Source organism: Notechis scutatus, chromosome Z (genome assembly GCF_049901735.1).
Source record: "Notechis scutatus isolate UNSWTSFEM ecotype Mainland chromosome Z, rNotScu1.2, whole genome shotgun sequence".
NCBI classification, from domain to species: domain Eukaryota; kingdom Metazoa; phylum Chordata; class Lepidosauria; order Squamata; family Elapidae; genus Notechis; species Notechis scutatus.
The window spans coordinates 97522007-97539097 of NC_142025.1; the positions used below are offsets into that span (position 1 = coordinate 97522007).

The 17091-nt window shown below is 37.4% G+C and overlaps 1 protein-coding gene across 2 annotated transcripts in view; it reads left to right on the plus strand.

Moving 5' to 3' along the window:
* Nucleotides 1–14031, plus strand: part of KPNB1 (karyopherin subunit beta 1) — a 49673-nt gene extending 35642 nt beyond the window's left edge. The window contains exons 15-22 of one of the 2 annotated variants that reach the window (XM_026669805.2): nt 150–294; nt 3106–3188; nt 6779–6886; nt 8555–8698; nt 9195–9300; nt 10429–10543; nt 12317–12478; nt 12849–14031. In XM_026669805.2, the coding sequence (XP_026525590.1) occupies nt 150–294; nt 3106–3188; nt 6779–6886; nt 8555–8698; nt 9195–9300; nt 10429–10543; nt 12317–12478; nt 12849 (864 nt within the window). In that variant the 3' untranslated portion in view covers nt 12850–14031. Of the gene's footprint in view, nt 1–149; nt 295–3105; nt 3189–6778; nt 6887–8554; nt 8699–9194; nt 9301–10428; nt 10544–12316; nt 12483–12848 lie in introns of those variants that run through there. The other variant, XM_087947873.1, reaches the window with a different exon arrangement.
* Nucleotides 14032–17091: the final 3060 nt, after the last annotated feature.

The following is a 17091-nucleotide window of genomic DNA, read 5'->3' on the forward strand; positions in this document are numbered from 1 at the left end:
TAGTTATTATTAAATACTTGCTTATAGATTTTTCCAATTGTATAATTCATACCTATTCACATGATAAGACGAAAATGTAATTAAAAGTGAAATGTAGGGAGTAGAAGAAAACTTGCAGATAAAATTTCACTTTAACTTTCATCAAACAGAATGTCCTTCGCAAAGTCCAGCACCAGGATGCTTTGCAGATTTCAGATGTGGTGATGGCATCTCTTTTGAGAATGTTCCAAAGTACAGCAGGATCAGGAGGTGTCCAAGAGGATGCCCTCATGGCTGTTAGTACTCTGGTAGAAGGTAAATGTTTTGCTCTGCTAGTCAAGGGGATTTTTTTAACATTGAAGTCTCTATGAATACATAAGTGTTTGGGTTGTTCATATTCTTGTTTTATGTTACAATTGGGATATTCTATACATTTAGGATTTATATATTGGTCTTGACATAACAAATGTCAAAGAGATTTGTGAGCTAAGGTTTGGATGAGGGACATCAGATGATATCAGAAAATTATAAGGACATTTTAATGATTAGATTCCAATATAGGTAGTGAAAAATATAGCGAAGGCTGTTATAGAACAGACTCAAAGTTTTCTTTTGATTATTAATAGATAATACTTTAAAATGTTCATAATGTTATGTAGTGTTTTAGGCATAATAACAGTCAGAAGGCTTTGCCAAACAATTGTTTTGCTGTGATTATTATGTGAAGTAAATGAATAGAAAATGATTTATGTATCTTATTTTATTACCCTAATAGTGCAATTTAGTAATACAAGACATAAAACGCATGTTTTATTTTTGAATTTTATTTTTTAGAATAGTTAATAGAGAGATGTGAAGTGATAAGATTTGAAGTAGAGCTTTACTGTGAAAGAGGGTAAAATTTCTGACTAACCATTCAGGTGCATCTTTATGATTTACCTCAGGTCGCGACCGTAATCCGTTCCAGGACAATGGTCGCAACCCGATTTGGTCCTGACCAGAAGCATGACCGTCAGCATATGCGCGGACCAAAAAAATCCCCCCCAAAGCCCCAAAAAATTGGCGCTGAAGGGGAAATCGCCATGGCAGGGGAAATTGCTGTGGCGATTTTCGGGTTTGTTGGTCACCAACGAAGGTCTGTTCATGACCAGAAGCAAAAATTCTGGTAGTCACCCAATCTGGTTGTGAACAGAAGCGTTCGTGACCCGAGGTTCTACTGTATTTTCCTCCAAGATGGTACTTAGTTGCAGCAGTTTTTGATCTCTTGCAAAAGATTCTATAAAACACAACTAAGCTTAAATGGATGGAGCTGAAACTGGATATGAAAATATGTTTTGGATCTCAGCTTAATCTTTTATTCTTTTTACCTGATCAAATCTCATTGACTGGGAATAAACTAGTTGAATATGGGAAGGGAATTGTTGACATATAGGCAGAAGAAATATTAGCCTGCTCCCAATTTTCTTACAATGTTTAGAACAATAAAGTGCAGTTGATTTTTGAAAAAAACACATTGGGAGGTCATTGTCAAAACTTGATTGTATATTTGGTTTTTATTGGTAAATACCATGTTTCCCCGAAAATAAGACCAGGTCTTCTTTTCTTTTGGCCTTGAAATAAGCACTTTGGCTTATTTTAGGGGAGGTCTTTTATTAGTGCAGTGGCCTGTGGGAGTGGGAGCTCAGCTACTGCTGGCCCTGCCCTCTTTGTCTCAGTGTCTGCTTTCCTGCGGCTGCAATGGGCCAAGCTCTTGGGATGTCCCGGCCTCCATCTGCCCTGCCTGCTGATCTAGCTGCTGCCGGGACACCTCTTGGCTGCAGCAGACAACTTGCAGCCTGCCAAGTGGCTGTGCATGCTGCTGCTGACCTCGCAGGGACTCTTTGCCCTCCTGGCAGACAGTGGGACAAAGAGGGTGGGACCAGTAGTAGAGGGAGACGAAGCTTTCCTTGTTAAAGAGGACCCTTTCAAATGGAGCTAATTGTTCGTTTCAAGCCATTCCCTTTGCAAGCAACAAAGCTTTGAATCTCTGTCATGTCTGTCAAGGTTGACTCAGTCTTCCATCCTTCCAAGGTGGGTAAAATGAGGACCCAAATTATTGGGGGCAATATGCTGACTCTGTAGAGCGCTTAGAAAGGCTTGGAAAGCACTGTGAAGTGGTGTATAAGTCTTAAGTGCTATTCTTCTGTCTGGGGGAAAACTGTTTGGTTACTTATGGGATGCTTGGGAACGGAGCAATTTTCTCCTTTCTCAGACACTCCATAGGCGACCAAACATTTTTTTGCCTGGACAGAGACTCAAATTTGTGTGCTTGCAAAGGGGACATTTTGAGATGGAGCAATTAGGTCTGTTTCAAAGCATCCCCTTTGCAAGTACATGAAGTTTTGTCTCCCTGTGAGTGAAAAATGCACACTAGAGCCAGGCAGAGATGTTCCCAACTTGCCGCTCCCTCCGTCCCACCATCTCTCGGCTTGCCTATGGCCACCTGCCTCCCCCCATGCCTCTGCCTGCTGTTAGTGCCTCCGCGCAAGCCTCCTGCGAGTCTCCCGTGAATCCGGCATCCATGCAGCACATCTGTATCATCTGTCTTCTCCCCCTCCCACCTTTGCCTCCATGCTCGGACTTATCAGTATTTGCGTTGCGTCAAGGGGTCAGCAGGCTGCAACTGCTGCTGGACAGTTGACCCCATGTGCTCATGCCTCTCATGCTGGCCATGCCCAACCCCCCAGGCTTGTTTTCAAGGTAAGGCTTATATTAGGCCTACCACAAAAAAAAATCAGGCTAGGGCTTGTTTTTTGGGTGGGTCTTATTTTGGGGGAAACATGGTATAAGTGTAGAATTTTCAACATTTTTGTGGTTGAGGCAGCGATTATTGCTAGTGTTGTGATATGGAAAAATGAGAGATGTTAATAAATTTATATATGTTTTCCCTGTTGTGGAATGGGAATAACTATATTAACCCCTATTTACTGAATATTGCTGTTATAACCAGTTGTAGTCCTAGGTTTACCAAAAGAAGAAAAGGATGGGTGAATAAACATCCCTAGAGTTTTGAGAGCTACAAATTCATCTAGGCTATGGGTACTAATTTATTAATTTTAGATATCTCATATTTTTCATTTTGTTCAGTATTAGGAGGGGAGTTTCTCAAGTACATGGAGGCCTTCAAACCTTTTCTGAATATTGGTTTAAAAAATTATGCTGAATATCAGGTAAGGCCCTTTTCCTTGTCTTAAAAAGCAATTGGTTGGTATTATGTGGTATATATTTTTCTAATATATTTTTGGGATTTGGACAGAATTGTGGTATCATTCTTTTTTATTCTTGTAGTGTTTTCACTATCTAGGAGTCATTTTATTTTAGGATCTGTGAAAATAGACAGCTGTCAATATAACAAAGTTCTTTTAACCTATAACCTCACCACTGAATCTTGAAGCTGTTAGCAGCTGAAACATTTCTCTTTCTCTGTCTCTTCCTCCCTCCCTCCCTCTCCCCTCTCTGGCTGCAGTATAAATCATTCATTTTTTTCAATTTATACTTTTTTCCCCAATATATATATTTTCAAGTATATTTATGTAATTACAATAAAATAAACATTTTAATAAAAATATTTTACAACAATTCTTCAGCAGACAAGAATTTTAATAATAATTTATACATAAGCATTAAAATTGCTTAGTTTCAGTAGTAACAGCAAGCATAAAATTTCCTGCCATACTAAGCCCGATATCTGCTCAGGTTAACTGGCAAACACTCTTTACAATCACTTGTTATCCAAAACCATCCTATTTGTTGTAGAATATTGGGCATGAAAGATCACTTCCACATCTGAAGATCTAATGCCTATGCCCAGGAATCAAAGGAGGTAATGTCTAGGCCTGGATGACAAATTGAAATGACAAATTCTTCTCCAATTAAAGAGCTTTTATTTTTGGGCTCCATGATCCCAGATAAATCAGGTCTTTTATATTAACAATGGAGTTTTATTTTATTACAGAACAAGTCAAAGAATAAGAGAACCAGTTTGCTCTAGTGACTTCCAGTCCAACTTTAGGCATTAAGCCAATTGATTGATTTAGGCACAGTCATTTTATTTCAGCCCTCAGAAAGAGTAAATGGCAAACCACTTCTGACATTTTGCCAAGAAAATTGTAAGTACTTGTCTAGGCAATTGGCAGGAATCAACACTGATTTAAAGGCACAAATAAAGTAATATTTCTTTGTGACTATAAACATAATAGTCCCGTCCACCTTGGGCAACCCCCCCCACACACACTCTAACAGTTCTGCATTTAATAGTTAACAAAAAGCTATGAATCAAATATCACAAATACCATACAGACTTAAATGGCACTAATTTAATGGAGTTAGTTTATATAATTTTATAAAATCTGAGAGGTAGCTAAAGGGACAGAGGAAACATGCCCTGAATGGTTTCTTCGTAGATTTTAAGGCGGCTAAAGAAAAGAGAACTTAAGGGGCTTAAGCAAGTGAAAAAACTGTTGGTATAGGAGAAATTGTTAGAAACAATGGTCATCTCATTGATTACCCATTATTTAGAATAAGTTGAATACAATGAATTGTTTGGTTACAACAAAGCAATAATAGGAGATTGTGTTTGGAAAAGATTTTCACAACATATTGAAAAAGTGAGAAAACCTTGATGTCAAGAGAGAAAAAAGGGAGAGGAGAGGAGGAAGAAAAATCAGGAGTCAGATATCCTTAACCAAATGTTTTTAAAAATTGCATCACAAATAAAAGTATTAAATAAAAATTCCCAACAATCACAAGACAAAATACTAAATAAAATGAAGTATAAACAGAGTTTAAAATATTAACCTTTTAAAAATGCAATTATGAATATGGCAGAGTGCAAGCAATACAAAATATATATATATCAGTTAAAAACAGTTACAAAGCAGACCAACTACAAAATCATAAAGCAAGAGGCTGTTATTTTGAGCAAGTCATCAAACATTTCCAAGAATTGACTATTCGATCTCTAAAGTTCTTACACCATTTCTCAAGGAAGTAGAGATACATGGACCATGATCCTTTTAAATGGAGGATGAATGAGAGGTTGTTGAACAACGCCTCGAAACATATTACAAATATGCCAAAAAGAATTACTTTTAAAAATAAATATGATTCTGTGTCTATTAAAGATAACCACATGAGAGACAAAGTAGCTTACAAGAAGGAACTTCTTATGAGGTTTGCAATAAATCAGAAAATAAGGAAATAAATTGTTATACATGAGATCAGAAATGACAAAACTTGAAGAATTTTTATAAGAGATTCTATTCTAAATATAGTATTGATAAAGAAGATTTGAACATTAGTTGGAGAGTCAGGTTTAAAGAATTTACTGAATTAAAAGGAAACCCATAACAGTTTAAGAGCTCAAAGAATCAATTTCAACAACAACAAAATGGGAAGGCAGCAGTAATATTTCTAGATGCAGAAGAAGCTTTTGATAAATTTGGGGTGTCCTTACAACCATTTTTAAACAAAATGAATACATTAGAATTTAAAATTTTGGAGGAGAGTATTTATTGGTGACAAATTATAGCAGATGGAACACTCACAAGTTTTCCAATAAAGTACAAGAAAAAGGGTTCCTACTTTCTCCATTATTATTTGCTTTAGAAGTGTTTGCAGATAAAATCTGGAAAGACAAGCAAATATTTAGGATCAAAATTCAAGCGGAGGAATACAATGAAATGTTATGTGGAAACGTAATGTAGTTAGTCATTGATGTCTATGAGCTCCAAAGAGTTCTAAAAACTTCAGTAATTCTCGATAGGGAATTAATGAGAAGAAAGAAAGATGATAACAAGATATATATAACCTAAGAGGGTTACACGATATAGTGTGACTATGAAATAACAAAAAAATCCAGTGAAATATTTGGGACTCTATTTGACACAGGATGCAATATATCAGAACATCTATAATAAATCATTGGGCAGTGGGTGGGGCGGGGGAATGAAACAATAGCTTGATACAGAAATCTAAAACTTCCTTGGATAGGGATTGTAAAAATGAATATTCTACTCAAGATGAACTTATTCCAAATAGTGTTAATTGTACTCTTAAGACAAAAGCTGAGAGTTGGCAAAGAATAATTAAAAGGTTTAGTTGGAGTAGAAGAAAACCAAAATATTCAAACTTTTGCAGATTCAAAAGGAAGAAGCAGGTTTGCATTTTATAATTTTAAATTACATTATTCTGTAAGATATCTCATGGATAACAAAATGTGTAAAATCTCAGAATAGGAGAATATTCATCATAGAAGGAGCCAAATTAGCAAATGGATTATGGTAAGAAGAAAATAATTTGAAATAACATTATAAGATAACATTAGTTAATATGGAATCTTCTAAAAGAAAGATTGTGACTTCACTATTCTCTTCAGTCAAACACCTTTTATTTCAGGGGCAACCACAGCAAGTAGTTTTTCAAGATAGTAATTACAGTACAAAAGATTGGGAAAGATATGGGAAAGACCAATAAAATTTACTGCACAAGGGGAAAATGATGTAAAATTTGCATACAATATTGGAAAAGAAAAACTTTGCCAATCATACAAAATTGAAAAACTAAAATTGGAGAATATAGTCAGCAAAGGTAACATAATCTGTAATAGATACATTGTAGCATCTTTGAAGCATGCTGCCACAATTGAGGAATTGCCTTGTAGGCTCCACTAGGATTGTAATAGGGCAAGGAAATAATGATTGGTGTCTCAGGTGAGGTGAAAAATGACTCATGAAAGTATTGGCTATATTTGTTTTTGCAGGTCTGTTTAGCTGCAGTTGGACTAGTGGGTGACCTGTGCCGGGCTTTGCAATCCAACATTTTACCCTTTTGTGATGAGGTTATGCAGCTTCTATTAGAAAATTTGGGGGTGAGTAATTTTTTCTAAAAGCAAAAGAAAAATAAAATTTCATATCTACCGTGTTTCCCCCCAAAATAACATGTCCTGAAAATAAGGCCAAGCCTGATTTTTGGGGTAGGCCTAAATACAACCTCCCCCCAAAATAAGCCCTAGTGAAGGGGGTGGGTATGGCCAGTGGAGGAGGCAGCTGTTCCCCAAATCAGCTAATGGCAGCTGGGCCCTTAATTGGGACGCGCAAATCAACTGAGCTGATTGGGAGCTGCCTTTCCTTCTATCTCTCTGAGTGCCTAGAGATGTTTCTTGTACACTCTTGCCAGCCCCAGCCGCACTGTGGCACCAGGCAACCTTGTTGAGTCCTGATCTGGGGCTCACCATACCTAGGGGTGGTGGTGGGAGGCACGAAGCTGCAACCATCGGAACTAGCAAATCCAATGACGAGCAAGGCTGTGGCAGCAGTACACATCAGGACAGTGCCGGCCAGCTGTTTGTCAGCAAGCTGCTCTCCTGGCTGGGTCTGGCTGCAAGCAGCACCGGCAGGCAACAAGGTGCATGGCCTGCACAAAGAACAGGGAGGCAGTGATGGGACATCCAGTTCCAGCGGCATAGCCATGGTGCAGAGTCCTGTGAAGCATGGTTGGAAGCTCATGCACGCTTCCCAGGACTCTGCACCATGCTGTCCCGCTGCCTCTCTGTTCTTCGTGCTGGCTATGCATCTTGTTGCCTGCTGCCACCTCCTCCCTGTTCTTCATGCCAGCCGCGCATCTCATTGCCTGCCAGTGCCGCTCACAACCAGACAGCTGGCCAGGAGAATGGCCTGCTGACGAGCGGCTGACCAGTGCTGGCCTGACATGTCCCGCCACCACCTCAGCCTCATTCTCCAGCTCCAATGGTTGCAGCTCTGTGCCCCCACCACCACCAGTGGTTGAGGTAAGACTGTTCTTGAAGGGGACACAAAGTGTGTGGGGTCTCCTGTTGCTTTTGCAGCCTCAATTGGCTGCAAGAGTGGCCAGGATTCTTTTAGGCGGCAGCTTGAGGTTCCGCGGACCAAGTGCTAATAAGAGGAGCAGCTTTCCCCCACGGGGGAATAAGACCACCCCAAAATAAGGCCAAGCGCTTATATTGGGGTTCGAAAGAAACAGGGTATTAGTAAAAGGTATGTAAAAAATCCTAACAATGTAAACATTGATTTTGACCTTATGACTTGTTTTTGACAAAGAAAGAAGTAAAGAAGCAGTATAGATAAAACTGAAATAGATTATGAAAATTATTAAATTATTAAAATGTCACGATTTCCCTTAAGACCTTTCCAATGAGTGTTGTTTTCTCACTTGAATTATAAATATGGAAATCTGCAATGCCATTTACTACCTTTTTAAAAAAATGTATTTTCATCTGTGGCTCACTAAATGGATTATGTTGGCTAATCTTTAATGAGATTAAAGTAATGGGTTAATACTGGGTTGCTAAGACTTGGGGGTACAGTCCTATCTGTATATGACAATTGAGGTCCATTGAATTAGTAAGAAATATGCTGAGAACTGAAATACTTTTTAGTTTCATTAATACAAAATGGGAAAAGCCCTTCGCACTTTGGGGGCAATATCTGATAGAATATAAGTATCAAACTTAATGTAATTTCTAAAAGCTAAACTGTTGGCTGTGAATAAAATTTTACAGAATGAAAATGTACATCGGTCTGTTAAGCCACAAATTCTCTCAGTGTTTGGAGACATTGCTCTTGCAATTGGAGGAGAATTTAAAAAATACTTAGACGTTGTACTAAATACTCTACAGCAAGCTTCTCAAGCCCATGTTGATAAGGTAAACAATCTTTTGGATCAAATGTCTATGGAAATTCTCAATCATCCAGGTCATGGTTGTCCCAAAAGTGCTTTCTTTTGTTTTCTTTTTCTTTATATTCAAAAAGCAACTGGACTTTCTTGGGTTTTTTCCTTTGAAAATGCTTCACTTCTCATCCAAGAAGCTTATTCAGTTCTACCTAATTGAATGGGGAATGGAAGGATTTATATTTTTTGCAGTCATCCAGTCATACACCCAAAGAGTTGTTGTGGCCACTTGTGGGTTTATCTGTATCCACAGAATCATTTAAAGCAGAGTATAAACGGGTATGGAACCTTCTTAGGACTACTGAAAGGACTGTGCTGTAAGCAGGAGATAGGTATCCCTCCCCCTCTTCTGAGAGGGAAGGGGAAAAAGCACCTTTGGAGTAATATTTGGGTCCTATATGTTTGAGATAGATGATGGACAGGCAGAGGGAGGACAATAATCCCCAGGTAACTCTTATGTTTGTTCTTAGTCTGATTATGACATGGTAGAGTACCTGAATGAATTGCGGGAAACCTGTCTGGAAGCATATACAGGCATTGTTCAAGGTCTGAAAGGAGATCAAGAGAATGTACATCGTAAGTTCCTTTTTAAAAATTTCCTTGAGTACTACAGATACAAAACTTTGTGCATGAGGTTCAATTTCTGCCAATGTTTAACTCCTCTTAATAATAATGGGAAATTGTCAGTGCAAGGCTTCATATTTTGCCTTGTTTTAAGATTGAGCTATTACCTTAGAAAACATGGTTGCATTCTTTATTGCTCCTTGTATGAGGTTTCAGGGTGTTTTGGTGGCATTTAACTATATTTTTACAACTGGTGCCCTAGTTACCAGATGGCCTTTGTTTGCATCTATATTTTTATTTAAAAAAACCAAATCTTTTCTGAAATAAAACATGTACATACACAGTTGTTACTTTTAGTTTAGGTTTCATTTAGAACCTCTGCCTGAGTTCATCCTTTAATGTTTCCTGTTTAAGAATATATTTTAGGAATAGTTTGATGTGTACCCAGCCCATTCTAAGAAATCAGAAGTTTTCAGAATAATAAATGAGATATTACAGGGTGAACAAGAGTTGTGAGATTTGTAGAGGTTAATATCTTTGAGTTTTTCCCCCTTTCTCTTCAATTTACTTTAAAATGGCATACAATACACAATTTTAGACGGTTACTTTTGGAATAGGGTATGTCAGGTTTTTAAAAATTAAAAGGTTCTTTTCCTCAACTGTTAACCTGCATTAAAATCAATTGACATAAGATAAGGAGTTGTGAATGTGAAATAGATAATGTTAGAGGCAAAAGAAACATGTTTTCTAACCAAACCCCAGTGCTATATTCCTATACCCCACAAATTTATGAATGTCATCTGTTCTAGTGCACTAACCAATAAATGTTAGTGAAAATATTCTATGTGGTTAAAAGCTTTTGAGTTTTCAGTCACAAAGCTGTATCTCCCTTGTCTCTCAAGTACTTCTTATGTAAGACATATATCAATTTTTATATGAGCACTAAAACAGTTTTAAGATAGCAGGTAGAAGGAAGGTATGAAAGCAATGTCGGAGAAAAGAATGTAATTTTTGTAGGATACAAGTTAGGTCTATCCGTTGAACAGAATTTTAAACCTTCCAGAATTGTTGTTATTGATAGGAAGAAATAAATAAGCCCATAATATAACACTATAAAACTAAATTATGCTTTCTTTCCAGCGGATGTGATGCTGGTGCAGCCTAGAGTAGAATTCATCTTGTCTTTCATTGACCACATTGCTACAGATGAAGATCATAGTGATGGAGTTGTAGCCTGTGCAGCAGGACTGATAGGGTAAATGCTGAAGATTTATGATGTATTGGGTCACAGTCTCGCCTCTTATGAAGATGATATACTTTACCAAGAGCTTTTTTAACCTTATCAAACCTCTAACACTATTTAATATTGGCCCACTATCAAAATTTAAATCTGTTAAATTGCCATAACACTACTCTGTTAAATTCTTTTTGTCCTTGTTTAGTAATGGGACTGTGATTTGTAACTAAGTGATACGGTTGTAAAGTGAGGCATGTGACTGCTGCTTAGAAACAGTTCTAGCATCCCCTCATAGTTAAACAAATCACTAGTCATTAAGTGAATCACTATGGGTATATTAAGTGAAGAGTTAATGTGACCATGACTTGCAGTTTCCTGCCAGCTTCTCTATTGACTTTGCTTCTGGGAAATCAACAGGAAAGTTAGTAAATCATGTTGACATTACCGCAAGATGCCATGATGTTTGGAAATCCAAGCCATTGAGCAACCAGATCATAATCACACTATCATGGGGCACTTTGACAGCCAGAATTTCGAGGACTGATAATACCTACCACTGATTCAGCGCTATTGTAAGTTTGAATAGTTGCTGAACAAGTGGTTTTCAATCAAGGCCCTCCTGCACTTATTTATTCAATTAATTTATATGCTGTACATATCACAGATATAAAACTGGTGGCTCACAACATATGAAACCAATAAAAACAATATCATTGTTATGAGATTCATATGCTATAGATTCTATAATGTATGTCAGATGTATGTATGTCAAATGCAAGCAGTGGCAGTGCTCCAGTCACCCTGGTTTCCCACCCTCATGCTCAGGAAAACATCTAGCTTTTCAGTGCTTTGCCAAAAGGCTTGCAAGGTTACCACAAATCTAATCTTGGGGGAGAGCAGTGTTGTTCAGAGTTCATGTGCTGAACAAGACCTACATTCTAGGTCCCATTAGATGCATTATTTAATTGATGAGACTCAGAGTGAGTTCTTCCTATCAAGTCTACTTGGATGAGCAGTCCTTCAAATAACCCAGCCCCATGCCATGAGGTGATAATCAGCATCCTGAATTCCACCCAGAAGCCAATATAGCTGGCTAGTGGCCTTGAAGAACAAAGCAGGTAGGGAAACAAGCAGATGAGCTACTTCATTGTAAAGCTACATTGACAGAATCTGAAAGTACAGTACTTACTACCACCCCAATCTCCTTTACAACCCAAGAAACCAGGGAGGAGCCCTACTCGTGAGCATCTTGCCCTGCCTACTATCCTGCTGCAGGCTGTGCCTTTTTTGTCTTACCATTCCCTTGCCTGAGTCTCTGGGGTAATTGAGCATACATTCTGGATCAGTTGCAACTTCCAGAGGGTCTTCAAGGAAATCCCCAAATAAAGTACATTGCAGTAATTTACTTTGTGGATGGAAATAATTTTTGATTTATTATCACAATGGATCCAGAACTTTGGTCACAGATTGAGGCACCATTGAGACCAGATATGGTATTACTACTGTTTTTACACAGTCATAAAGCAAATCTCTGCAGTTTTTAAGCAAACTGCATGGTAATTAAGCAAGTCCACCATACTCAATAGGTACTTTCTGCTGGGAAATAGCAAAAAAATGCAAATTGTGATCAGCAGGTTCCTGCAACTACTTGTAAATGTGAGCTGATTGCCAAGCATCTGAAATGTGACTGCAGGGGGGTGGAATGAGCAGCATTCGTAATTTGAAAGAGTCAAGAAACTTTGAACTACCCACAACACATACTGCGAGTTTCTCTATATTTGTTTTTTACAGGGATTTGTGCACAGCATTTGGGAAAGATGTCCTCAAGATGGTAGAAGCTAGGCCCATGATACATGAACTACTAACTGAAGGAAGGAGATCAAAGACGACCAAAACAAAAACCCTTTCTACCTGGGCCACTAAAGAGTTGAGAAAATTGAAGAATCAAGCTTGGTGAGAAGGCTCCAACTTTCTTGTTCTTTAAAGCAAACTGAGCTATTCAGTTTGTATTAGAAGTTCAGAGAACTAATGTAAGGTACATACATGCTAATTCCCACCGAACAAGCTTCTAAATGGTGCAAGAATTAGCATATGAATTGTCATCTCCATGGCCTTTGTCTTCAGTGTCCTCCAGTTCAAAAATTCTTTTTAAAAGTTTTTAAATTCTTTTAAAAATTGCAAGAAATATGCAGAATACGACAAATTGAAGTTTTCTAATAGGGAGAAAAAAAACTAGTAATGAAGCAATCTTATTATTACTGAAGAAAATGCAAGTGTCTCTTTTTATATTACACTACATTGTCTTATTCTTCTTCACTTACAGATCTGTTACCATTGGGATGACACCTGAGACCCCCACTGGAATTCTCCAATCTATTGAGGAAAAAAACCCAACCCGAAGTGAGGAGTGTGCACGGATGCTGAGTGTTTGGGAATGAGAGGATGAGTGAGTGAGAGGCTTAAACACACCACGGTGAAAATCCAGCCACGGCAAATGGCAGAACCGCTGTTAATGGAGCTAATCACTGACTTGCGTAGCAACAAAACCTTGTCATCGCTTGCCTCCAGGAAGTAGAAAATGATTGAGTTCTATACTTCAGTGCAGTCTCTTCTGACAAGAGACAAGGACTAATTCTGTGTCTTGGCCAGTGAAGAGGAAGATTACTTAGTCTGGGAGAGAGAAAAGCTAGCTTCAGGTTCAATTTGAGTACTCATATAATAAGGTCTGGCTTTCGTTGCTAGAGAGGAGAAGGGGGGGGGTCCCCAACCCATAACCTTTTAACCTCTTGGGAGGGAGGAGAGTTTTTAGCTGCACAACGCTGTCAGTGCACAAGAAAAATAGGAGGGGTGAAGAATTTTATTTCAAGAATGAGTGTGTGTGAATGAGGCAGTATCTACATTCTCAATTGCAGTTAATCTTTCCCACAAGAAACACTGAAGAGATTAGCAGTTGCATTTCATAAACTAACAAGTTCAGTCTACTTGAAGTGGCAGAAAAGCAAGAGATTTGAAGGGGGAGGGGGGAAGAGAAGTTGCCCCATGTAGGGCTTCTTTTTAGGGAATTCTAGCTGGGATGTTCAAAGCTCCCGTCGTGACACTTTTTTCACAATCTTGTTTATTAAAAAGCGCCTTTCCTTCATGAATTTTGTTCAACTGTGAATGTAGAAACCCAGGGTTGGGTGGGGTGGGAGGTGGGTAGTGTCCAGAAGACTCTCACATGTTAGTGGAGAGATTAGGATCAGTTTTTCCAAATGGGATGTGAAGCTTTGAAACAATATAACTTTGCTTTTAATTCGTAATAATAAAAACAACCAAAAGGGACAAAACCCCTTTTGGTGTGAACAAAATAGCCCGAACCACACATAATTGTGCCAAAGAATTTTTAAAAAGCCTAAACAAACAAGAAACCTTTCAGGAAATATTTTGGATTGCAAAAATGAGATTGACATTCAATGTTCAAACAAAGCAACGGAAAAAAAAAAGATAAAAGTACAATTTGGAAACCGCTTGGCCTATTTGTTCTCTTTATTTGGTTCTGATATGGGGTTAGTCTTGCTACACTTCAAAAAAGGAAAAAATTATATAAATATATATATATATATACTGACTTGAGCTTACACAGGATGGCACTTGTAAAAGGTTATATTTTTCCACTGCAGTTGAAGATTAATAAAAAATGGTGTCAAACATTCCCCTAATAACTATTTTTTCTATTACTCTTTCCAGTAGTAGGAAATCCTCTTTTCACTCCCAAAAGCAATTCAGCAGCTGTATGCTATCTATACTATATCAGTTAAAAACCTGTAGTTTCAAATATTTTTAAAAAAATATTCTGTTGTGTTATAACAAATGGACAGAGTCAACTGTTCTAGATATTAAGAATTCATAAAAGCAGAGAGAATGAGACACACCAGCTTCTATCTATGCAGCTATTGATGCTTAGGGGCTTTTAAAAGATGGGTGCTTTTCATGCTTGCCTTGTAAAATAGGGAATCTAATCCTTTCAACAAGCATTTTAAAAAAAAACTAAAAAAAAAAAAACCCTCACTTCCCTGTACTTTCTCAGGCTCATCATGGGATTCTCTTTGGCTGCCCATCATTGGAAAGCAAATAAGCCAGTTTCTTATACAGGGTATCTGATGTTGTGCCTTTCAGTGCCAGGTTCAGAATTGTAGCCCCAAGTGCCGATTTCTTGAACCAGTGTACAAAACAAAAACAAAATATAAGACCAAGTAGTTAAGCAGAAAGTTCCAGCATGTGTCTGAAAGAGGGGCTTTTATGAACTTGGGTCCACCTTTTTCTTAATGCCTTTTTTTCTTTGGGATAGAGTTTTCTTTGAAAGATGCCCACAAAACGAAAGCCATTCCTAAACTGGGGAAGGGGTGCGTGAAGGGAAATTCTCATCATTCCTCAGTGCTACTGAACTCTGTCCAGTGTTGGCTATCTAGCTGTAGGCTGCAGGCAAATAAAGTACACTGAGTTAGTAGTGGAAACCAAAAATGTGTGTCTTACTTTTTTTTTCCTCTTGGCATTCAGTGCTTATTTCTGAAAATGGTGAAGGTCTATACTGAGGCAAACTTGTATTTTTAATTTTTGCCTGAGCTTATGCATCAACCTGCATGTATTCACTGTATATTTGGGAAGGGGGAGAGTACCCTGTACCTATGCTTCAAGGAGGACTCTGATAAATGAGTATTTTATTATGTCTCTTAATTGCCACATCAAATTTGTACAGTTATACATGAACAAATTGTTCCTACATTTGGAGGAAGGTACATGGCATCTCTGAGAAGCTTTAGAACTAATGGAATGTATTTTGGAGCATACTATTGTGGCCCTTACTGTGTGACTTACTTTAGTATGGGTAGAAAGTTTGAAGTTTTTGGAATCAGTCCACAATCTGTCCACAATTTGCCATCAAATTGAAATTGTTGAAAGAGTGGAAGGAGAAAACCGTAAATATACAGAGAAATATTACTTGAATATAATTTCAAATGTTACATGTTTTGCCCTTATTTTTTGAAGTGTGGCCTTTAGCCAAAATTTATTTGTTCCTAGTGAAATAGGAATGTATTCCAGATAATCTTGGATGGCATTTTGCGTATCTGCTAAAATACTTATTCTGAAGCCAATTAGCTGTGAATTATGGTCTGTCAGATGCTTTGAAATTACATGTTGGGCTCCTTATGAATGCATCTGACTCATAAGTCACATGTTGAATTTGTCTCAACATCTGTGAGGTATAACCATATGCCTACTTTCAAATTCTATATTGTCAGAAACTTTCAAAGATGTGAATTTCCAGATGTGTTGCTATTTAATAAAGAGTGTTGGAAGGAGAAAAGGAAAAACTATACTTGGGAAGAATTTAAATTTAGCTGTTCTGTGTTCTGCAATTTGTGGCCACCTGGAACATAAATTATTTTCTCAGCAAGTTTCCAAAGTGCCATTCAATTAAAAAAAAAACCAATTCAAATTACCACAGATATCAGACTATATATTAAAATCAACTTGTAGTCACAAAACTTCATAACTTGTCAGAAAAGATTTGTAAACTAACACACAAATGGACTGAAACCTATATCTTGAGGATCTTGACACAAACCGCTGTGTCACATTAGCTCTCAGTAGGGTCCTCCAGCATGCCTAATTGTAAATTCAACTTTTTTTGCAGCTACTCAGATTATAAATAGAATTATTTTATGGAATTAACTATTCAGTTATTAATTTGTTCCCTATTTATTAATTAAATTTATATGCTGCCCATTTCATTATTCAAAGCAACTCACAGCAAGTTACAGTAAAAGCACAAATACAGTGGTATTTTGGTATTCAACTGCTTCAAAATTCATCAAATTCAGTACTCGATGCATTTTGAAGCAAAAATGTCCTGGTACTCGATGCACAAGGTAGAACTTCCTGGCATTGGCTGCCTCATGATTTGTTTCTCCTTCCAGCTAAAATAAAGGGTCATGTGGTAAGTCATGTGATTTATTCACTATTCATCTTTAGTACCTGTCATACCTCCAGGAACAAATCCTGGACAACTCTGAAGTACTACTGTATAAAAAACATTAACAAGAATTAAATTAGGAACTAAGTACCGTTAAAGTCCTGTAATACTTTCAAACTAATTTAGGAAAGTTTCCTTGTGATGCATTCTCAAAATGTAAGATAACATTAAGGGGAAAAAATCCATCCTGTTTGTCAAATTATAGAATCGGTTGTAACAACGTAGCAATTATATAATATTGCATTAAAATATCTGACATGTTCAACAATTTGCTTCCAAACTGGTTAAAGTGTTATACTGAATAACCCAAGCATGAGAGCATCATAAAAATTTATGCAATTCAGTTTTATTTTTAAAAATAATGTTTCCTTTCACCAGATAATTTATAGCTTATTTTTAAAAATAAACCAGTTTATTATTAGGCCTGTTATCTCTTCTCTGGTAGCCTGCAGTCACTTTATGATGTTAATGTTTTCAACTTCTTTCTTTGCAACTTCATGAATTTTTATGCCTATGCATTCTGCTTCTTGTAAAATTTCAAATTCATTCTTCC